Source organism: Artibeus jamaicensis, unplaced genomic scaffold (genome assembly GCF_021234435.1).
Source record: "Artibeus jamaicensis isolate MK-2021 breed Jamaican fruit bat unplaced genomic scaffold, CSHL_Jam_final contig_233, whole genome shotgun sequence".
Classification (NCBI taxonomy): Eukaryota; Metazoa; Chordata; class Mammalia; order Chiroptera; family Phyllostomidae; genus Artibeus; species Artibeus jamaicensis.
Window position 1 is genome coordinate 22,160,168 of NW_026521486.1, and position 24,486 is coordinate 22,184,653.

Here is a 24,486-nt window from a genome sequence, read left to right on the forward strand (position 1 = left end):
CTCTCTTCATCTTTAACCTTAAGCATTTTAATTATGATGTGTCCTGGAGTGGACCTCTTTGCATCCAATCTTGTTTGGGACTCTCCATGCTTCCTGGACTTGAATGCCTATTTCCTTCGTCAAATTAGGGAAATTTTCTTTCATTATTTTTTCAGATAAGTTTTCAATTTCTTGCTCTTCCTCTTCTCCTTCTGGCACCCCTATGATTCGGATGTTGGAACATTTAAAGTTGTCCTGAAAGTTCCTAAGCCTCTCCTCATTTTTTCTTACCATCACTGTTGGTTCCCTGTTTTCTTACCATCACTGTTGGTTCCCTGTGTACTTTCCTGCATTTCACTTCTCATAGCCTCACTTATTGCTCTATTTTGTGTCTGTACTCGATCATTTCTGTGAGCATCCTGATTACCAGTGTTTTGAACTCTGAATCTGATATGTTGGCTGTCTCTTCATCACTTAGTTGTATTTTTTCTGTTCTTTTATTTGGGTCTTTTTTTTTTTTTTGTCTCAGTGTGTTTATTGTATAGTAAGAGGCAGAGACTTAGGTATTTGTCTCTGCAACCCACGTCACTGTGTTGTGGCACTGTGTGTGGGGGAGGAGTCTGAGAGGGAGTAGTGCAGCTTGCTCAGCTCTCAGCCAGCTGTCAGTCACTTCCTCTGCTACCCACAAGCAAATTGGGCCTATCTAGGACTCTATGGGTCTCTCCAATGAACTCTCCTGTGAGGCTGGGAGTTTCTCCTGCTGCTGCAATGCCCCCCCCCATATTTTTTCAGTCAAAGGTTTTGAGGCTTTAATATCTCCACGCCGGAAACCTGGGTTGCATGGTCTGTCTCATTCCCCAGTTGTTCCTCCCAGTTTATCTGCACCCAAATGTGGGACCACCCACTCCTCCAGCCACTGCCTTGCCCAGTCCACCAGCTGCCACCTGCCCAGGGTCCACCAACCACCTTCTTGCATGATTCATCTCTTCTCTGGCTACCTGTCTCCACCCCTCCTACTGGTCTGAATGAATGTTTCTTCTTTAACTCTTTGATTGTCAGACTTCTATACAGTTTGATTTTCTGGCAGTTCTGGTTGGTTTTTGTTTTTAAATTTGTTGTTGCCCTTCTTTTGGTTGTGAGAGGAGATACAGTCTATCTACCTACATTTTATTGACAACTGAATCTCTATGCCTCCATCTTGGCTGGAAGTCAGATTCTTTTTTCTTCTTGATGTTCTTTTTTCTTCTTAATGGCTTTGTTTTTTATTTTTATTTTTGCTTCCTTATGTTTCAAAGCATTGATCTGAATATTGGCTTCATCCGCTCTACTGTTGTTTTCCTGTAAATTGTTCTTTACTTCAATTAGTATATTCTTTGTTTCTTACTGGATCTTTTCCATGCTCTTGAGGTCCTCGCTACGTGCCTTGAGCACCCTTATAAACAGTGTTTTGAACTCTGCATCTGATAGATTGTGTATGTTCATTTCATTTAGCTACTTCTCTGGAGTTTTCATTTGGGCCACGTTTCTTTGTCTCCTTGTTTTGGCTGCCTCCCTGTGTTTGTTTCTATGTACTAGATAGAGCTTCTTTGACTTCATATCTTGGTAGTGTGGCCCAATGTCATAAGTGTCTAGTGTACAGAGTCCAGTGGCACAGCCTTCCCTATCATCCAAGCTGGGAACTCAAGGTGTGCTATTTGTATGGCCTGAGTACACCCTACTCATGTAATTCAGTTTTGGTTGCTGTTGGCAAATCAATGGGACAGATTTACCCAGGTCAGTCAGCTGCAAAGTTTGGCTGTGTCCACTTATCACAACCTCTGTCCTCTATGGAGGATCAGCTGTGCAGATGCAGGGTGGTGATGCTCCATATGGTCTGTAGCTGTCCACTGCTCGCACTGGTCCTGGGATTTCCTAGGTGGTGCTGGCCAAGGTCAGCCCCAATTTGTGTTTTGCCCAGGGTCCCCTCCCTGAGCTATAAAGCAATCTGAGGAGGCTGCTACTTGTGCTGGTTTGTAGATTCCCAGGCAAAGCCAAGCTGCCAATCAGTGATGTGCCTGGAGCTCATGAAGGAATGCTGCTGCTTGTTTGATAGATGTGAAGGATGAGCCAATACCAGACACTCATATGGAAAAGCAGCTTGGATGGGCCTGTAAGTTGGGTGAGGCAGAGTCTCTGGGGAGTGCCAAGGTGAGTGCAACAGTGTTAGCCAGGTTGATGGAATCTCAGAAATGGCACCAGCTTGCCAGCTGTATCAGGGAAGGGTTTAGAAAAGGGACAATGGCCTCTGCTTGCCTTGATGCCAGACACTTCGGTTCCTCTCATTATGCCACTGGTGCCTTTTAATCTGCTATCCTGGTGCTGGAGCTCAGAGGGAGTGAGTCTGAGTAGATGAGTCAGTGTGTTGGTTCTTTAAGAAGAACTGCTTGGGGTTCCAGAAGTTTCTTCCACTGACTCAATCCCTGCTGGTTTTTGCAGCCAGAAGTTGTGGGGACTTATCTTCCTAGAACTGGAACCCTAGGCTGGGGAGCCTGATGTGGGGCTGGGACTCCTCGCTCCTGAAATATCCCTCCTGAACTTTTGTTCACCACACGTGGGTGAGGAGCCCATCCCTACCAGTCTAGATAGGTGTGGTTTCTTTAATTCTGTAGTTATCAGACTTCCATTCAACTCAATTTCTGATGGTTCTGAGTGATGGTTGTTCTATATTTTACTTGTAATTTTGATGTGGTTGTGTGAAGAGGTGAGCCATGACTGCCTACACTGCCATCTTGACTGGAAGCCTCTTGGCATTATTTTTTTAAATTTATTTAGTTTTCTGTGTACCGACTAATAGTTCATCCCTTAACTCTCCAGAATTGTGCATCACCTCAGTGCATTCAAATGGATTCTCAGTCCCATATTTTCAAGGAGAAAATAATCCTCTTGGAACTCTGATCTGGGATTATTCCCAAGTATGTTCCACAACTGTATTTTGTTGATTGTTATTATATAAAGTTTTTTTTGGTCATTTTTAAGGTTATTTCAAATTATGATACATCAGTATAATAAAACACTATTTGTTGATGAGGAACAAGTTTCCAAGCTATATGTTAAGTAAAAAATATAAGATGTTTAAATTATGTAGATAATGTTCTAGTATTATAAAAAAATTACAGGTTATATATCTATGTTCTATGATACATAAAAACACATATGAAAATACAAAAAAACTGATCATGTAGTTACTCTGAAGAAGGATTTAGGGGTTGGAGTTCAGGGTGGAAAAGAGATTTATTTTATACTTTTATTAATGTTTTTACTGTCTGCCTTTTTAAAGATTTACCACATTACTTCTTCAAAGATAAAAACAGTATTTAAATTTTTTAAAGATTTGAAACACTTTTAAAGTATTTCACATGTCTAGTACTTCTACAGTATACTACACTACTTAGCATTTATTTTTATGAAGTTACTATCAGGTGTCTTAAAAATTTTTTGAAGAATTGGAGGGATGCCCTGAGTATTGAGAATAGACTAAAAGAGACTACGGGTAGAAACAAGGACACCAATCAGACAACCACTGCAATAAGCCAGGTGAGAAGATGTTGGCCTGGCCCATGGTGGCAGCCATGGAGGTAATGAAAAATGACATTCACGGAGATGTATAAAATCACAAAGGGGTCGCATTTTATTGACATCTGAATCTCTACCAGTACACAACTTTATGCAAATAAAAATGAATAATGGTAACTATTCAAAGCCTATTAGTGCTTACATAAAGTTATTTCTACAGGTTTTTGTAGACCTTGTAACTTAATAAACATGGCAAACACAAAGCCACTTAGCACTAGTGAAAGGATCAGCTTTAAGTGCAGACACATACACACATGTGTGGAATCAATCAAGCAAGCACTAACATTCAAACTCAGGAGATCAGTAATTTGCAAAATGCTGTTTTAAAAATAGTGGTAAGAAACTTAGGTTAAAAAACTGTTGCTTGACATTTTTTAGCATAGGTCCAACGAACATCAGTGTTCAGAATTTTAAGAAAGATCATTCTATTTTGTCGATGTTAGATGTGACTGCTCCACAGTCAATACTACATATATCACAAAAGCATAATCTTCAGTCACTAAAACAATGACTATCTTGCCAGTTTGAGCTATAGCTTTATAGCTCCAAAGAAACATGCTAACAATTTATGTGAGTTGAAAATATTATCCAAATTAAAAATATAGAAACACCAACACAATGTTACTTCAAATAATTAAGAACTTTCATCTATCTGTTAGCTAAGAGGCCAAGTCGCCTGCAGAAAGTTTCCTGTAATAACTGAGAGAGTGCGTTTCACCTCTTAGACCTGAGCCATGTGCCTGGCTCTCTCATGCACTAGCAATGCGAAGGGGAACTCTTGGACTTCCCAAGGTTTTTGTTTCCTCAGCTATAGAATTGAAGGAGTTTGGTTAAGATGACTTTTCCACTCAAAAAATAAAAAATAAAACAAGTAAGTCAACTTGAGATTCCCTGCTTTGGTAAGACATTTAGGATAAAGAAATAAACTTTTTAAAGATCCATAGACATTTTCTTTCTACCTGAGTAATGCCATAATTCAGAACCTTCTAAAAATTTATTGTTGTTCAGTTACAGTCCCCCTTTTTTCCCCATTGCTCACCCCTATGCCATCCCCTCAACTCCCACAGTCGATTCCCCGCCTTTCTCCATGCCCGTGAGTCCTCTATTTGTGCTCCTTTGCTCGCCCCTTCCCCTTCTTTCCTCTGTCATTCCCCACCCCCTTCCCTCTGGTCACTGTCAGTTTGAACTATTTTATACCGTGGTTCAGAAGATATTTTTCTTACAAAATGTCAATCTAATGACTGATACTATTAAAATGTCTAAAAATGAAGCATCAAACAATTAAAATATGTTTTAAAAACTTTAAAGCATTTATGACATTTGAGTTAAGAAAATGATGTCCCATTACCAATTGGAATATTCTACCTTTGAATTTTTTTTTTAATTTAAGTATGGGTGGCATGCAATCTTATATTGGTTATATTCATTTCATTTGTACAATGTGAATATCCTACTACAGTTTAAGAGTTAAGATTTGGGCCCTGGCTGTCATGGCTCAGTGGACTGAGCGCCTGCCTGCAAACCAAAGGATCACTGGTTTGATTCCTGGTCAGGGCACATGCCTGGGTTGTGGGCCAGGTCCCCAGTAGGAGGCCCGAGAGAGGCAACCACACACTGATGTTTCTCTCCCTCACTTTCTCCCTTTATTTCCCCTCTAAAAATAAATTAATTAAAATTTTATTGCTAAAAAAAAGATTTGGGACAGAGGAAGAAATAAGTAAGACATTGCACCATTTAAGCCATTCTACTAAATGTGTAATAAATACACACCAATTGAAAAGTAAATTCTTTGAAATACTATCAAGATAGCAAAGTTAATGAAAAATGACTTTTATAGAAGAGATGATTCCTTCTACTGAAACACCACACAAAAATACATCATCTTGAATGAATTGAACAAATAAATAAGGCCATCATGATTGAAAATGTTCTATGATGTAGCATGTTTTCTTTATTCCGATGAGGCATGTACATTCTGCCCTGGTCTAACAGGTTCTTCTTTTCCGTCCTCACCACAAGAACTCCTTCATAACTTTCAGGCAAGTACTACTCCAGGTTTCTTACAAATCCTACTTGCCTCAAATTTACAAGAAATATTATTCCAGGCCCATTTGTCTTGGTGATTAACAAGGACAACACAATTTTCTTTCTGTTGGTTGTTGAGCCCACCCATATGCCATAATCTGAAAGAAAAAAAAGTATATATAATATGTACACATACACTTAGGGTAGGTGTCAGGGGACATTGCAGAGAAAATGCCCCTAAATGAAAAATTTAGAGCTGCAGGGTTCAATACAAGGACAGCACTATACTGGCATCGAGGTGACTCAACACAGTGCTGAGTAGCACTTTCACATCGGTATCCTCCACCCCCAGATTAATTCTGCTTGCTACCTCCTTCCCACCATTGCCTACAGAGTTCCTTTACCCCAGGCAATATACTTACACCATATGTGGGTTAAATGGCGTCCTGTCCACCCATTGCCACTGGGCTTCCGGGTTCTCACGTGACAGTCCCAGGAAATATGAAAATTGTCTATCCAAATACTGGATAATGAAGTTCTGCATTAAAAAGTAAATTCTTGTAAGTATATTTGCATTTATCATGTGATAGATGTTATCATGTGATAAAAATCATGGACAAAAGGAAAGAGGCTGAACAGATTACTAGTTAAGCACAAGAATATTGACGTCAGATGGATCTGCTTTCATATCCTGCCTCTGCTGTTCACTGTGTAATGTTAGTAAGTGCTTACATCTCACCAAACCCTAGTCTTCTTATCTTCAAAAGAGACAGGTACACTCTAGAGACAATAGAGTTATCGTGAAGATTAACTCAGATGGTACTTGCAAACCACTTAGCAATGCTTTATAGAATCAGATTATCAGAAATTTTTGTTTTTAAAATTGCCTTCTTTAATTGTTTGTGCATTTCATTAAATCCCATTTTATCCAAATACTCAGCCTATAGACAGCAAGGCTGTGAAAACAGAATCCTCCAGAAAACCCTGCTAATCAATAAAAGAGTAGACTCTGAATCATGCTACATATATGGAAATATATTACATGAGGAAATAGATGTGTTTTTATGTTAAGATTTTCTTATTTATAGCTATAAGTATACATAGAATTTTTTCCTATGCTTTTATCCTATAGCTATTTCAGTCTTGATTAAATTCTTCATTTATTCACTTACTCACCAACCACTTATTAAGACTTAGCCAGGACTTCCGCCAAGATGGAGGCACAGGTGGAAGCACTGTACCTTCTCGCACAACCAAGTTTAAAAACAACAAAGTTTTAGCAACAAAAACACAGAAAATTGAACCACACGGAAGTCTGACAATAACGAACCCTTCAACCAAACTGGTAAGAGGGGCAGAGCCAGCAGCAGAGCGGGTCAGGCAGGAAAGATCCACCAGACCGACCCGGGCAGGAGACCCAGGTGCGCCAGCAGCTGTGGGTAGATCCCAGGTGTGGAGAAGCAGGTGGACCCACTGAGGGCTGATCACGCTCACACATTCGCGCTCAGATAAACCGGTGAAGGAGCGAGCAGTGAGATGGACTACACAGGCCTCAGTGGCTGGAAGCAGCAGAGGGAACTGCCATTGTCCCTCTCCGACCCCGCCCCCACATACAGAGTCACAAACCAGTGACATGGGTGGCTCCGCCCTGGTGAACAACTAAGGCTCCGCTCCTCGTACTTAACAGGCACGAACAGATCAAAACATGGCTCAAGAACAACTCAGAGCCCCAAAGCCGATAAATCTAAGCGATGAAGACATAGACAAATTTTCAGATGCACAGTTCAAAACACTGGTGATCAGGATGCTCACAGAACTGGTTGATTTTAGTCACAAATTAGAGGAATATATGAAGGCTAAACTAATTGAAATGAAGGGAAATATATAGGAAACCAATAGTAATGGAAAGGAAAGTGGGAGTCAAATCAAAGGAGTGGACCAGAAGGAGGAAAAAAATGACCAAGCAGAAAAATATGAAGAAACAAGAATTCAAAAAAATGAGGAGAGGCTTAGGAACCTTCAAGACATCTTTAAACGCTCCAACATCCAAATTATAGGGGTACCAGAAGGGGAAGAGGAACAGCCACCAGTGGAAACCTTATTTGAACAAATAATAAAGGAGAACTTCCCTAATCTGGCAAAGGAAATAGACTTCCAGGAAATCCAGGAAGCTCAGAGAGTTCCAAAGAAGTTGGACCCAAGAAGAAACACACCAAGGCACATCATAATTACATTAGCCAAGATTAAAATGAAGGAGAGAATCCTAGAAGCAACAAGATAAGGGGACAGTCATCTACAAAGGAGTTCCCATCAGACTGTCAGCCAATTTCTCAAAAGAGACCTTACAGGCAACAAGGGGCTGGGAAGAAATATTCCAAGTCATGAAATCCAAAGACCTACATCCAAGATTGCTCTATCCAGCAAAGCTTTTATTTAGAATGGAAGGGCAGATAAAGTGCTTCTCAGATAAGGTCAAATTTAAGGAGTTCATCATCACCAAGCCCTTATTACATGAAATGTTAAAGGGACTTACTTAAGAAAAAGAAGATAAAAAAGATGAACAGTGAAAGGACAGCAAACTCACAGTTATTAACAACCACACCTAAAATAAAAGCAAACTAAGAGGACAGCTAGATCAGGAGCAGAACCATAGAAATGAAGATCACATGGAGGGTTAGCAACAGGGGAGTGGGAGAAGGAGAAGGGGGGAGAAGGTACATAAAATAAGTAGCATAGATGGTAGGTAGAAAATAGATAGGGGGAGGGCAAGAATAGTATGGGAAATATAGAATCCAAAGAACTTGAGACATGTGATCATGAACTAAAGGGGGGGAATGGTGGGGGGGGGGGTTCAGGGTGGAGGGGAATGAAAGGGGGGAAATAGAACAACTGTAATGGCATAATTAATAAAATATATATTTTTTAAAAAGAACTAGCCAGAGTGCCTACCACTGTGTAGGACACAGTGAGTAAGGTGTCCCGCAGCCCTCTACAAAGGAAGAATTGTTGGAAGAGATGGAGTATTAAGCAAAGCAGTGCAGGACACTGAAGTAAGGGCATGGTCACACAGTGCACAGAGTGCCATGGAAGGACCTCCATCATAGAATAAGTAAGGTAGAGTAGGGAAGATGAGTCAAGGTAATTTTCTGGAGGAAATAATGCATGAATGAAATCTAGAAAGACCTGAAGAAGTTGGTCATATGAAGAAAATAAAAGGGGAAGAAAAGGGTTTCCAAGCAGATGGAACAGGCAAAGCAAAGGCACAGAGGCATAGCAGAGCAGAAGTCCTTTGAAGAAATTCAAACCAGCAGAGAAACTGATGGGAGGCTCCCAACATACCTGCTCGGCTGCTGTGTTAATGGTGGCCAGGTGAGCCCCCAGCCCTGCGCAGTTCCTTTCACTCTCTGCCCACGCCTTGTTGTCATTAAACGGAAGATAGCAGTTGGACTGAAAGGCTCCCCAGCCAACAGGACAACAATTCCAGGTGGCCCCTCACCAGAATATTGAAGTGAAAATTAGTTACAAAGAAGCATTCATCTGTAATAGATTGCATAACCATTCTACCACCTAGTATCCAGTTAACATTTTTGGGAATAATACCAAGATTACCAAAATCATTGTACTCCCTTTAAAAATATTCTTAATTACACTTCTAAATATCTTCAAAATGAAAGTATTGGAAATAATTAAATAAAAAAATAAAAGTAAATAAATAAAATCTAAAAAATAAATAAATAAAAAATTTTTTTAAAGAAAGTATTGGAATCATGTAATGACTACAAGAAAATTACAACACATTCTTTTAGAAGGGATGACCATTTTTCAACATCTCTACATCTATTTATGTTCACATTTAAAGTGTTTCAGCCCTGGCTGGTGTGGCTCAGTGGATTGAGTGCCAGCCTGTAAACCAAAGAGTAGCTGGTTAGATTCCCAGTCAGGACACATGCCTGGGTTGCAGGCTAGGTCCCCAGTAGGGGGGTATGTGAGAGGCAACACACACTGATGTTTCTCTCCCTCTCTCACTCCCTCCCCCTCTCTAAAAGTAAATAAATAAAATCTTCTTTAAAAATGGAAGCGTTTCCATAAGAAAGGCTTTTACAGAACATTTTATCTGAAGGGGGCAAAGAACCTGCTAAAACTGTCAAACATTTCCCCATTCTCTCAAATAAGATTATAAATTCCAGAATAATAGAGATAAAAGCAAGCGTAGAAGGAAACAGTCCTTATGATATGCCTGAATCAAAAGAAATTGAATTAAATTAATGTTATGTTTTGGATGGCAAAGATGACTCATAAAAGCGTTGTTGTATCTCCTGATTACAGTTGGGAGAATAGTTTTATCTCAATTACCAATATTCACTCTTGTGCCAGATTCTCGCCTTATGTTATTTTACGCTCTCTTGCTTTACTACGGATATACTTTAAATCACATTATAAAGTTTAATGGAAGTGGAAAAGATAAAGAAATTACCTTTTGCTTCTCTGCTACCTGTACCTTTCAGTTCCGATTTTTCTTCGGTGCACGTCAGCTTCGGGTGGTGCCCTGGTAAACTGAACATCCTCATGCTTTTGTCACAGTGTAGGAAGTTGTCACGAGTCACTGTCAAGGAGAACCGAAGTTTGTTTCATTTCCTTACATAACCACTGAATTTGGGAAAAGGGGCCTGACTGCTTAGTAGTCAGGGCCATCACATTCTCTTTTCTTCCTCTGTAGTTCCTTTGTTGCTGACCCAGGTGAATTGGTTAAAATTGTTGAAATTAATATTTTTGTTATCATATTGTCCATTTTGTGCTTCATGGAGGTAGTTTTTAAACCTTTATGTGCATGTGATTTTAAGCATATTTTTCTATCAGAATTTGTGTTAGAGACTTTTGGTGAACACCAAATATATCTACAAAATGTTGTGATGCTTATACATTTATTTATCTTTAGGACATTTTTACTTTGAAATATAACCTAACGAGCCCTGGCTGGTATAGCTCAGTGGATTGAGCGCAGGCTTGAGAACCAAAGGGTCACTGGTTCAATTCCCAGTCAGGGCACATGCCTGAGTTGTGGGTCAGGTCCCCAGTGCAGGGGCACATAGGAAGCAACCACACATTGATGTTTCCCTCTCTTTCTCCTTCCCTTGCCCTCTAAAAATAAATAAATAACATCTTTTAAAAAAAAGAAATATAACCAAATGCAAAGAAGTGAAAAATATAAATGTACAAGATATCAGCAGATTGTAAAGTGAACACTCCAAGCAACTGCCCAGCTCAAGAAACGCATCGACGACACACCAGGTAGCCTTTGCATCTCAGATGCAGCCTACTCCCTCTCTCTAATGGTGACCATGCCATGGCTTTTAAAATTAAAATAATTGCTTTCTGCTTTGCTTTACCAGTTTACCCCTTAAAAACATATCTCTAAACCATATAGCCCAGATTTGCCTCCTTTCAAACTTTATATAAATGGAGCCATACAATATACCTTCTTTCGTTTCTGTTTTCTTCTCAGTGGTGTCTGAAATTTATCTACACTGTTACATGCAACTATAATTCATCCATTTTCATTGCTATAAAGTGATCTATTACCCTTATGCACTAACGGGTATTTATCTATCTTTCTGATTATTTGCATTGCTTCCAGTGTTGGCCTATTGTGAGTTTGCTGCTCTGGGTATTTTTGGCCATGCATCATTCTAGAGCACATAAGCCTTCATTTCTGCCAGGTCTATGCCTAGGAGTGAAATTGCTGGTAATGACATATTGTCAGTCGTGATAGTGGCAAACTTTCCCAAAATGAGTGTGCTCTACTTCTTTATACTCCTGCCAGCTGCAATTCATTGGAGTTCCAGTTGCTCTAGATCATTATCAATAGCTGATAGTACCAGACTTTTTTTTTTAACAGTTCAGAGGTCTTTTATTTTTTCTTATACTTATGCCATTAATTTACAGGGAATGGGTTCCAACATCTCAGGCTCCTTTCCCTTGGTTCTCACAAAGTGTGCTTCTCTGGGCGGGGCAGGCTGGCACTTCAGCTGAACCCAGTTACCTTTCTCTTTGGCTTCCTTCTTTTTCCGTCCATTTTCTTTCACACATTTTCAGGAAGCTATCTCAGTTCTTAGAGTGTTTAATATGCTCAACGTGTACCTTAATTATCTTGGCAAGAATCTCCCCCTTAACATGTTTGTTTACAACAATGCCCATTGCCTGCTGGGTGACATTGTAGACTCTTCCAGTTTTGCCGTGGGAGCGCTTGTGGGACATTCATTTTTCAACAGTGCCCATTCCTTCCATGTCTATATCATCTTTCTTGTAGATTTGCATGTATGTGGTCAAAGGAACAATTCCATGTTTTCTAAAAGGCCTGGAGAATGTATAGCAGTGCCTCTCCCCTTTCTCCTTCTGTTAATCATTTTGGAAGGTGGAGGTTCTAGCCAAAAAGCAGTGCCAGACTTTTTAGTTTTTGCCACACCGTCATGTGTGCAATGGCATCTCATCGTAAATTTAATTTGCATTTCCCTAAAAATTAATGGCTGACTTTTAAAAATATTTTTACTAATTATATGTTTATTGGATACTTCATTTTTCTTTTCCATAGTGCTTATTTGAAACTTTGCCTGTTTTTCTGTTGTATTGTATTTTTTCTTGATTTGAAAGAGTTGTTTATACATACTGTTCACTAATCCTTTATTAATTATATGCATTACAAACATTTCCTATGTCTTTCTATTTTCAGTCAGTGATATTTTCTTGTACAATAATTTTTTCTTTAATGTAGTATAATTTGCCAATATTTTCTTATTGACTAGCACATGTTATAACTTGTTTAAGAAATTATTCTCTGATCAAAGTCATGAAGATTTTCTCAATTTATCTTCTTTTCCTTTAAGTATGTTTTATTGATGATGTTATTACAGTTGTCCCAATTTTCTCCCCTTTATTCTCATCTGCCATGCACACCCCCTCCCACCAACATTCCCCCCCTTAGTTCGTGTTCTGTGGGTCATACATATAAGTTCTTTGGCTTCCCCATTTTCTATATTATTCTTAACCTCCCCCTGTCTATTTCCTACCTACCAATTATGCTTCTTATTGCCTTTATCTTTTCCCTCATGGTCCTCTTTCTCTCTTCTACTGATAACCCTCTGTGTGATCTCCTTTTCTGTGATTCTCTTCCTGTTCTCATTGTTTGCTTAGTTTGTTTTCATTTTTGTTTTTTTTTAAATAGGTTTTTAAAAATATTTTATTTATTTATCTTTAGAGAGGAAGGGAGGGAGAGAAGTAGAGAAATATCAATGTATGGTTGCCTCTCATGAGTCCCCTGCTGGGAACTGGCCTGCAACCTAGGCATGTGCCCTGACTGGGAATCGAACCGCAATCATGTAGTTCACAGGCCCACGCTCAATCCACTGAGCTACACCAGCCAGGACTTCATTTTTGGTTTTTATGTTCAGTTGTTAATAGTTGTGAGTATGTTGTCGTTTTACTGTTCATAGTTTTAATCTTCTTTTTTCTTAGATAAATCCCTTTAACATTTCACATAATAAGGACTTGGTGATGGTGAACTCCTTTAACTTGAACTTATCTGAGAAGCATTTTATCTGCCCTTCCATTCTAAATGATAGCTTTGCTGGAAAGAGTTATCTTGGATATAGGTCCTTGCCTTTCATGACTTGAAATACTTCTTTCTAGCCCCTTCTTGCCTGCCAGATTTCTTTTGAGAAATCAGCTGATAGTCTTATGGGAACTCCATTGTAGGTACCTCTTTTTCTCTTCCTGCATTTAAGATTCTCTTATCTTTAATATTGGGTAATTTAATTATAATGTGTCTTGGCGTGTGCCTCCTTGGGTCCAATTTCTTTGGGATTCTCTGAGCTTCCTGGACTTCCTGGATGTCTATTTCCTTTGCCAGATTGGTGATGTTTTCCTTCATTATTTTTTCAAATCAGTTTTCAGTTTCTTGTTCTTCCTCTTCTTCTGGCACCCCTGTGATTCAGATGTTGGAACATTTAAATTGTACCAGAGGTTCCTAAGCCTCTCCTCACTTTTTTGAATTCTTGTTTCTTCATTCTGTCCCAGTTGAATGTTTATTTCTTCCTTCTGCTCCAAATCATTGATATGAATTCCTGTTTCCTTCTGTTCGCTCTTAATTCCCTGTATATTTTTCTTGATTTCACTTTGCACAGCCTTCACTTCTTTCTCTATTTTGTGTATGTACTCAGTCATTTCTGTGAGCATCCTGATTACCAGTATTTTGAACTTTGCATCTGATAAGTTGGCTATCTCCCCATCTCTTAGTTCTTTTTCTGGAGTTTTGATTTGTTCTTTCATCTGGTCCATATTTTTTTTGTCTTGGCACACCTGTTATGTTTTAAGGGGTAGAGACTTAGGTATTTGCCAAGACAGGGCAACCTACCTCTGTATGTGGGGGAGGAATCTGAGAGGGAACAGTGCCACTTGCTCAACTCTCGCCCACTTTCAGTCACTTCCTCTGCCACCCACAAGCAAACTGGGCCCTTCTTTTTCTGATTCCTCGGAATTGGGCTTGTATGTCCTAGGATCCTAGGATCATAGGATCAATGAACTCTTCTGTGAGGCTGGGAGTTTCTTCTGCTGCTATGATCTCCACAAGTTTTTACAGCCACAGGTTTTGAGGCTTTGGTTTCCCACGCTGAAACCCTGGGTTTCTCGGTCTCTCTCACTCCCCAGTTGTTCCTAGTTGGTTATTCACATGTGAATGTGGGAATAACCACCTCACCCCACCACCTCACCCCACCAGTCCTTTGCCTTATTGTGTGTCCTCTCTGTCCTGGCTGCCTGTCTTTACTACTCCTACCAATCTAAATGAATTTTCTTCTTTAACTCCTTTGGTTATCAAACTTTCATACAGTTCAGTTTTCTGGAAGTTCTGGTTGTTTTTGTTTTAAATTTTTTTGTTGTACAAGGAAGCAAAACATACCTACCTACCCATATATCTTGGCTGTAAGTCTCTATCTTCTAAAAAGTGCTATTGATTTGCTTTTTACCTTGGGTTGGCATTTGCACAGGATATAAAATTGGAGACCGATTTTACTTTTAAAATATACATAACCAATGGTCTCTACAGCATTAATTGAACAAAACTATCTTTTCCATACAACTCTACAATATCCACTTCCGTTTTGTATAAAGGGTTTATATCTTTGGAATCTATAACCTAAGCTCTCCATTATTTTCCTCTAGTCTATTTGCCTATACTTGCCCCATATTATATTATTTTAATTATGATAACCTTATACGGGTCTTAATATCAGCAAGAACAAGTCTTCCAACTATTTTTCTCTTCAAAGATAGACTGCAGTCCATATGAAAGTTGGGATTTACTAATACGAGGCAGCCCTCGGTAATTCTAGTCCAACCTGGGAGATGATTTACTACAGTCACCAACCTTCACATGTACAGAAAAGGGCCTGACCGGCCAAGATGAAGGTGTAGGTAGACACACTGTGCCTCCTCACACAACCAAAATTAATGACAAAAATTTAGAAACAACAACAAAAAAAAACAATCAGAACTGACAGAAAATTGAACTATACGAAAGTTTGGCAACCATTCATCCAGACCAGTAAGAGGGGCAGAGAAGGGTTGAGACAGAAAACAGTGGTGGCTGGCAGACCCTGGGCTTGGGGTGGCACTAAGCAGACCCAGTGAGGTGCGCAAGGCAGCTGGCTGACCACAGTCACACGTTTGTGCCCAGATAAACCAGGTGAAAACAGGCAGCGAGACAGACCGCACAACCCAGGGCCCCAGCGCCAGGAAATAAAGCCTAAAAGCACTGATTGAAAACACTTGTGGGGGTTCAGGTGCTGGGAGAGACTCCCAGCCTCACAGGAGAGTTTGTTGAACAGACCCACAGGGGTCTAGAATGCACACAAGCCCACCCACATGGGAACTAGCACCAAAAGGGCCCAATTTGCTTGTGGGAAGTGGCAGAAGAGACTGAATCTGAGAGAGAGTGAAGCAAGCACCATTGTTCCCTCTCTGACTCTGCCCCCACATACAGGTCACAACACAGCGACTGGGTTGCCCTGCCCTGCTGAACACCTAAGGCTCTGCCCCTCACTACATAACAGGCATGACCAGACGCCCCCCAAAAATGGCTCAAACAGAAAAACAGATCAAAGCCCCAGAGCCAATATTTTTAAGCTACCAAGAAATAGCCAACCTATCAGATGCACAGTTCAGAGCATTGGCGATCAGGATGCTCACAGAACTGGTTGAATTTGGTCGCAAATTAGATGGAAATGAAAGCCCCACTAAGTGAAATGAAGGAAAATGCACAGGGAACCAATAGCGATGGGAAGAAAACAGGGACTCAAATCAATGAAGTAGACCAGAAGGAAGAAACAACCAACCAGAAAAGAATAAAGAAACAAGAATTCAAAAAATGAGGAGAGGCTTAGGAACCTCCAGGACATCTTTAAATGTTCCAACATCTGAATTATAGGGGTACCAGAAGAGGAAGAGCAACAAGTAGAAAACTTATTTGAAAAAACAATGAAGGAGAACTTCCCCAGTCTGGCAAAGGAAATAGACTTCTGGGAAGTCCAGGAAGCTCAGAGAGTCCCAAAGAAGTTGGACCCAAGAAGGAACACACCAAGACACATCATAATTACATTAGCCAAGATTAAAATGAAGGAGAGAATTCTAGAAGCAGCAAGAGATAAGGGGACAGTCACCTACAAAGCAGTTCCCATCAGGCTATCAGCTGATTTCTCAAAAGACACCTTACAGGCAAGAAGAGGCTGGAAAGAAGTATTCTGAGTCACGAAAAACAAAGACCTACATCCAAGATTGATCTATCCAGCAAAGCTTTCATTTAGAATGGAAGGGCATATAAAGCGCTTCTCAGATAAGTTCAAGTTAAAGGAGTTTACCATCACCAAGCCCTTATTATGTGAAATGTTAAAGAGACTTATCTAAGAAAAAGAAGATAAAAAATATGAACAGTAAAAAGACAACAAACTCAGTTATTAATAACCACACCTAAAACAAAAGCAACCCAAGCAAACAACTAGACCAGGAACAGAACCACAGAAATGGAGATCACGCAGAGGGTTAGCAACAGGGGAGTGGGAGGAGGAGAGAGGGAGAAAAGATACAGAGAATAAGTAGCATAGACAGTAGGTAGAAAATAGACAGGGGGAGGGTCAGAATAGTATGGGAAATGTACTAAGTAAAGAACTTAAAGTATGACACATGGACATGAACTAAAGGTGGGGAATGTGGGTGGGAGGGGTTATGCAAGGTGGAGGGGAATGAAGGGGGGAAATGGGACAACTGTATAGCATAATCAATAAAATATATTTAAAAAAAGAAAAGGGCCTAAATTTCCTGACACAAGGCAGCTTCACCAAAGAATAACAGATCTAATATGTAGCTCTGAATTTTAAATCAAAGATCCCAAAGGCCTTATAGGTTGATATGTTCAGGGGAAATCAAGATAATAGAAGGTTTAAAGTAACTTTATGAAACTTTGGGGGAAAATAACTCAAGGAGAGCTCCAGTTTTGTTAACAACTCACCCAAACAATTTGCAATAAAGCAGGCACTGAGAACTGAGATGAAAACAAGAGCAATGACCCATGGGATTAGCTGTAAAATCTGGCTTCTTTCTATAAGAATAAAAAGATAGATAAACAGGTTATTTTCTTTTCAGCCCCAAGTGCTAGGAAAACTAATTCTACTAAAGCAAGCTAAATATGAGATTATCCAAAATATTTTAGATGTAGAGGAGAGCTTAAAGATTTTTTCTGGAAAAAATCAATTCCAGAGCTTACTAATAAATAAGAAATATGTAAACATTTTTTGAAAAAGACAGGCTTTTATAAGAAAGATACAAAACTAAAAAAAGTAATAAAAAATTGATAACTTGGGTACATAAATGTTAAAACTTCTATATAATAAACAATGTTAAAGCAAAAAGGAATACATGGAAGAAAAATCATGTCACAATAGTAATATCCAGACTGTATAAAATATTTTACTCAATTAAAAAACAACAAAAATTTGAACAGAAATTTTGACTTGTTGAAAGTACAAATGGCCATTAAACAAATAAAAATAAGCTAAGAAAAATGTAAACTAAAATATTATGGTATGATATTTCACAAATCAGATTTTAAAAAGTAAATTAATAATGTAACACTCTAGGTGAGAAAATAAATGCTGCTGAACTACAAGTTAGAAAGCCATTTACACAGATCAAGTAGCAGCATTTAGCCCTGGCCAGTATGGCCCAGTGGATTGAGCACCAGCCTGCAACCAAAGGGTTGCTGGTTTGATTCCCAGTCAGAGCATACGCCTGGGTTGTGGGCCAGGTCCTCAGTTGGGGAAGTGCAAGAGGCAACCACATGTTGATGTTTCTCTCCCTCCCTTTATCCCTTCCTTCCCCTCTCTCTAAAAAGAAATAAAAATGAAGTCTTAAAAAAAGGAATAACATAACTTATAAAAAAGTTAGCAGCATTTATCAGTTTTGAATTTCATTACTTTTGTCACAACAATTTCTTTTTTATTTTTAGTTTCATTGTTTAATTATAGTTTACATTTAATATTATTTTGTATTATTTTCAGCCATACAGCATAATAGTTAGACAATCATATACTTTACAAAGTGCTACAATTTCATTTCTAGAGATTTATCCTATAGATATAACTGAATTTATTTATGTAAAAAGGTATTCATTAGAGTACTTTGGAAATAGAATAAAACACTGAAACTTAATACTTGTATCTGTATGTCAATAACAGAGATTCTATATTATGGTGAATCCATACGATGAAATTCTATATGGCAATTAAAATAATCATGTATGTGAGTATGCACTGTGCTAAAAAATCTCCAAGACATGTTGTCACAGAAGAAAGGGGTTTTTTGGTACCATTGTTCACTGTGGGTCTATTAACATTTGCCATGGTGGGCTGATGCAGTTAAAGTGAAACAATTTTAAAATTATATGTTCTATATATTTCTAAAATATTATTTAATGTTCTCATACTACAAATCCATTTGCGTCACTTCAGCAAAACATAAAATGGGATAAAGTTAGAGTCTCAGGAACAGGGCGAGCTTTAGTCAGTGTGTCTTCTGTATCTTCCTTCTCTCTCTTCCCTTTAAAGAATCTGCCCAAGTTATTCTCTTTCTTTCTTTCTTGTTTTTCTTTTATACACTTTAACTTCTCTCCTGGCCCAATTTATGTTTCGCAAAGAAGTTTCTGTTGCCCAATGTATTTGAGTCTACCTATGGCCTTTCTCTTCATCAAAGTCATTCTCATTATCTTCTACCTGGCCCCCCATATCATGATATTCAATCTTAAAAACTACAACTCTCAATTTTATTCTAAAATCTTAGCCTTAATTTTACCAGCATCTTTAAAATTGAAAGAGAGAAGTACTCACGTTTATTTTGAAGTTCTTCTTCCCCCATTGTGTGTTAACTATCTTATTTTCCAGGGTTTGGGAGACACAGATGTCTCTTATATTTTGCTTCCAGGGTATATTTCTGTGGATGAAGGAATATATTCAGGAATACTTGAGATAAAACATCAGTCTTACTATTCTGGTGGGACTGTAAAGTTCCCAATATAAAAGACTTAAGTCAAAAGAAGAAGTCTGTTTAAAGACTGAGGTTTCCTTTGATTCACTCTGGCAGATGGAGCAAAGAGAAAAGGAAATTGAGAAAGCAATACCCAAAACCAGTTAGTAGAAATTTCCTTAAGTAACTGAGATCACTAATCAGTGTGTCATATGAAATGATTCAATTTATTTTTATTCATTTAAACAAAAAAATTAGCTGTATCCTAACAGAGTAATCATTATACCTAATACAAGTTTAATGCTCTATCTGACAGGCTTGGAGCAATTACTGGCTGCTGATACGGTTCCAATCCAAACAAAAAAAAGACCCCCACACCTTCTGTCTGACTGTGGCAGACAAGTTTGAATGGGGGAATACAGTGTAAAAACATGGGGTTTTTACAATCCAGAAATCACCTTGTAAACATTTGAAGAGCTTGTTTTACCCCAAAGAAGAATCTGAAATACAAGTTCACAAGTAAAAATAATAATAATAATAATAATACTCTCATTTTCTCTTTTCCTGGATATATATTTTAAATGATAATTATATGCTTGAGGTAAGCTCTGCCCTACATAGTTCTCCATTCTGAGTAAGTTGTGTGCAAAATAGTAAAAGACAATGTGACCAATGAGCAAAAGCTTTTAATGTTCACAATGTATGTACATCGTACATGAAGACACAAAAACCTTTGTTTTGGAGTTGGGAAAGAGGTGGTGGAGCTGTTGATTACATCTTAAATTTTCATAGATGAGAGAAAATAGTTTTTTAATACAAATGAAAGTGTGACATTTTGTGATAAAGACACCATCAGGGTCCCTGACTTCATTTACTGGACTGTCATAGACTGAATATTTTGGTCTTCCACCACTGTGCTGGTACCTTGATCTCAGATTTCCAAGCCTCCAGAACTATGAGAAATAAATGTCTGTTTTTTAAGCCATCCAGTCTTTGGTATTTTGTTAGAGCAGGCCAAAATAACAACAACAAGTACCTAACAGCCCAGAGATCCTTATTAAATTTAGGCTTCCAGAATATGTCCCTTTCCCTACATTCTTCCTTAAACTACAATATTACTTTAAATATATATAAATACATATAATTATCTTGAACAAAATGCTACTTTATTATATTAAATTAGGAGTGAAAGAAAGTAAAATTATAAATTTGACAATACATATCTTTTCCAATACAGTTACAACCATCAAGTTATGATGATTAATTAGAACTATTTGAATGTATAAAAATCTATGAATTCACAATGATCTAAAAAGGAAATGATTTATGTTTGTAATATAAAATAAATATTATAGGTGTTTATTTTAAATTAATTTAGTAAAAAAAGGAACTATTGTATGGGTATTTATACATACGTTTATTCCAGTAAAAGTATATACATTTCTAAGCATAGGTTATTTCCTTGTTTCATTTTGTAAAACTAAATAATGGACACCAGAAATGATAGGACAAGTAATCCTAGGGAAAAAAGTCAATTCTGTACCAACAACAGGAAGAACTAATGTATGTCAGTTGTTACACTTAATAACTACATAGAAAGGGAGGTCAAGAGTTTGCACAGAGTAACTAAGTAGAAAAGGGCTCATGATGTAAGTTGAGGCCCAGCTGGCACCTTCTGCTTTCCAAGCACAGGGGTTTAATAAAGAATGGGCACTGCCCTCTGTTCTGTTCCTGGGACACTGAGCACATGTGATAGGCTCAAGTCTAAATATCAAATTCTCTGCCAAGTGTAAAACCCGCAGGCAAGGATGACAGGATCCCTGAACTGTGGGGGTGCAAAAACCCTGTAGTCTGCATGTATAGCCTATGTACAAGCATGTATGAAGAGGTGAGGCAGCACGCAGGGCAATACTATGTGAATCCAGGCTGCCATTTGTTCCAAGTAGACAAAATTATAAATTAATCAGATATACTAAGAAAAAGGCCTAACAATGGAGACTCACTTATATTCTAGAAAATGAAACTTCTAAATGGACCTGCTGATTATGACAAAGTAAGGAAAACGTGATTATGGCATAAGCTGACAGATAAAGCAATGGAGTTATATAACACTGGCTAAATGAGATACTAGGAGTACAATATTTCTGGAAGAAATACCTGGTTGCAAAAAAAATTATGTAAAAAGTACAGACTAAAATAGACTAATGTCACAAATGAAGAATGAAAATAATTATGTTCTTGTTCAAATTAGTGACATGGGAGGCTCTTGAACTCACTTTCTCCCACTGACACACCAAATCTGCAGCTACATATGGAACAATTCTCTCTCAAATAAATCCAGAAACTAGCTTAGCAACTCTTGCACATCAGGTGAATGAGAAAAACCTACATCAAAATGAGTAGGAAAGGCTGACACACTTCTATTCACCCCACCCCTGGCACAATATAATTGGAAGGAAACTCACAACTCTCAGCTTCTGCATGAAAAGTGAGGGATTTGGATTTAAGATTTATTACCCAAACTAGAAAGACTACCACTTGAGGGATGGGTATCCAAAACACCTACCTCTCTGAAAGACAAAGGGGCTTGAGTCTGTGAGACCCACAAAACTATAGTAAACAAAGAAAGTGTTCTTACCAGGCTCTCGAGGACTCACATGGTTATCCTCCCTGGGCTCACCACAGAATCAGCAGACAAAAAAACACATCTTCCACCCTGGCCGGCGTAGCTCAGTTGATTGGGTGATGTCCTGCAACTGAAAGGCCAGGGGTTGGATTCCTGGTTAGGGCATAGGCCTAGGTTGTGGGTTACAGGCAGCTGATCATTGTTTCTCTCTCACACTGGTGTGTCTCTCCCTCTCTCTCTCTCCCTTCCCTCTCTCTAAAAATCAATAAGCATGTCCTCGGGCAAGGATTTAAAAAAGAAAAAACAAAACACATCTTCTAGTCTTTTCCTGAAAGAAGTTTATTTGCATATCTTAAAAGCTGCAGCCTCTGTACCACTGTGGAAAACAGTATGGAGTTTCCTCAAAAAATTAAAAATGGAACTGCCTTTTGACCCTGCAATCTCACTTCTGGCAATATATCCCAAGAAATCTGAAACACTAATTTGAAAGAATATATACACCCCTATGTCCATAGCAGCATTATTTACGATAGCCAAGATCTAGAAACAGCCCAAGTGCCCATCAATAGATGTGTGGATGGAAAAGCTGTGGTACATTTACACAATGGAATACTACTCAGCCATAAAGGAAAGGAAATCTTACCCTTTGTGACAAAATGGATGGACCTGGAGATTGTTATGCTAAGTAATATAAACTAGTGAGAGAAAGACAAATATCATATGATCTCATTTACAGGTAAAATCTAATGAAAAAAATAAACTGATGAACAAAATAGAAACAGAGGCATGGTTACGTGGACCAGACTGACAGCTGTCGGAGAGGACGGACTTGGGTGACTGGATGAAAAAAGTGAAGGGATTAAACAAACAAACAAAAAAACCATATATATACCGTATAACATGTAGACACAGACAACAGTGTGGGAATAGCCAAAGAGAAAGCATAGTGTGGGTAAGTGGATGTGAGCAAAGTGGGGGCAAGAGACTGGTTGGGGTGATGTATGCAAATGCAGTGTGAAGATGATGTTTTATAAGTTGTATACTTGAAACCTGTATAGTTTTGCAGACCAATGTCACCCCAATAAATTCAATTTTTTAAAAAAACATAGACTTACAGGAAATAAAAACATATCTAATGTGGAAATTATGACTAGACTACACAAAAATGTCTGTGTGAGGGCCTGAGAAAGAAAAGTTGTATACCACCTCCAGTGATGATGAAAGCAGCAGACAAACAGGATGATAACTGCAGCAACAATCCAGTGACTCACTGGGGACCCACAGCTTCCTCTTTGTTGTAGCAAGTAAAGAACACGAGTCTGGGGTAATATGCTTCTCAGAGGTAAGACCAGAGTAAACTGGAAACATTTTCAAGTGAATATATCAACAGTATAGATAGGACTTTCTTTCCATTAGTGCTGTGGATGCATCCTTGAAGACAGACTGTAGTTCAACACATTAAACAAAGAACTTCCTTCATGCAGTATAGACAGCATCCACACTTCCGGGCTACTGATTGGGCTTATATATAGAAGATGGAATTCCCCTAAAGGGGCCATGAAAATACTTTTTTTAGAATGACTAAAATTTTTCCAAATTGGAGGAAAATAATAAACCCACATATTCAAGATTTGTATTAAACCCCAAACAGGACAAACACCAACACACAAACACACAATCAAGGTACATCATAATCAAATTGCTTAAAAACAAACAAACAAAAAAAACAACAGCGAGGGACTCTTAAAAACTCCAAAGAAAGCCCATAGACTTCTCCACAGAAATTGGCAAGTTTTATAAAGATGTACATAGACTTCCCATTTAACTCAGCAATTTTATTTCTAAGAATTTACTCATGATAAATGAAAACATATGCTCACAATAAGGCTTGCATATAAACATTTATAGCAGATTTATTCATAGTAAGTAAACTCTGGAAAGAAACCAAAAGTCTACCAGTGGATAAGCAAATTATGTTATATTCATACAGAGGACTACTACTCATCTTCAATTTTTTAAAAAGTTGTTAATGGCAAAATGGCACTAGAATGCTACTGAACCTCAGTTTAGCAACATTAGTTCTTGAGTTCTGGCTAAGAAAGAATTTAGTGTCAAGACTCAAGTATAAACAAAAGTTTATTTAGAGAGTCACGAATGCCCTGGCCAGTGTGGCTCAGTTGGTTGGAGCATTGTCCCATAACAAAAAGTTTGCGAGTTTGATTCCTTGTTGGGCCACAACCTTGGGTTGTGGGTTCAGTCTTTTCTGGGCATATACAGGAGGTAACCAATTGATGCTTCTCTCTTGCATCAATATTTCTCTCTTTGTCTCTCTAAAAAGCAATAAAAAAGCTGTCACTTAGGAGAGGGTAAAAAAAGAAAAAGTAAATCACAGAGGTAGAAGAAGTAAGCCATGGAAGAAGGGAACCACCTGGGCTCTGTAAATCAGGAAAAAAGTTACAGGGAAAAAAGCAGAGCCCTTGGAGCTTGGGAAAAAGAAAGGCAAAGGTAAAGCTCCTGGCGGAAGTAAAAGGGGGGAAGGTATGAGCGCTTCAGAGAGTGGGAATGTGCACCTGAGAAGGGGGTAGGGAAAGCTGTGAACATTCTCAAGAGAAAGAGAGAGCATGCACTGGGTCCTTTGTACACAGTTTTTATCCACTCTCTAAAGGCAGGGATCTTAGGGG

General features: G+C 38.6%; 1 protein-coding gene and 1 pseudogene across 1 annotated transcript; both read right to left on the reverse strand.

Moving 5' to 3' along the window:
* Positions 1-3,656: 3,656 nt before the first annotated feature.
* Positions 3,657-19,278, reverse strand: CLEC4D (C-type lectin domain family 4 member D). The gene is made up of 6 exons (XM_053661469.1): positions 19,044-19,278; positions 17,171-17,260; positions 10,091-10,219; positions 8,956-9,107; positions 6,039-6,154; positions 3,657-5,774 (listed from the first exon to the last, which is right to left on the reverse strand). The coding sequence occupies exons 1-6, from the start codon at positions 19,069-19,071 to the stop codon at positions 5,627-5,629; spliced, it is 663 nt and encodes a 220-aa protein (XP_053517444.1). The 5' UTR covers positions 19,072-19,278; the 3' UTR covers positions 3,657-5,626.
* Positions 11,537-12,085, reverse strand: LOC119065708 (60S ribosomal protein L21-like; annotated as a pseudogene).
* Positions 19,279-24,486: the final 5,208 nt, after the last annotated feature.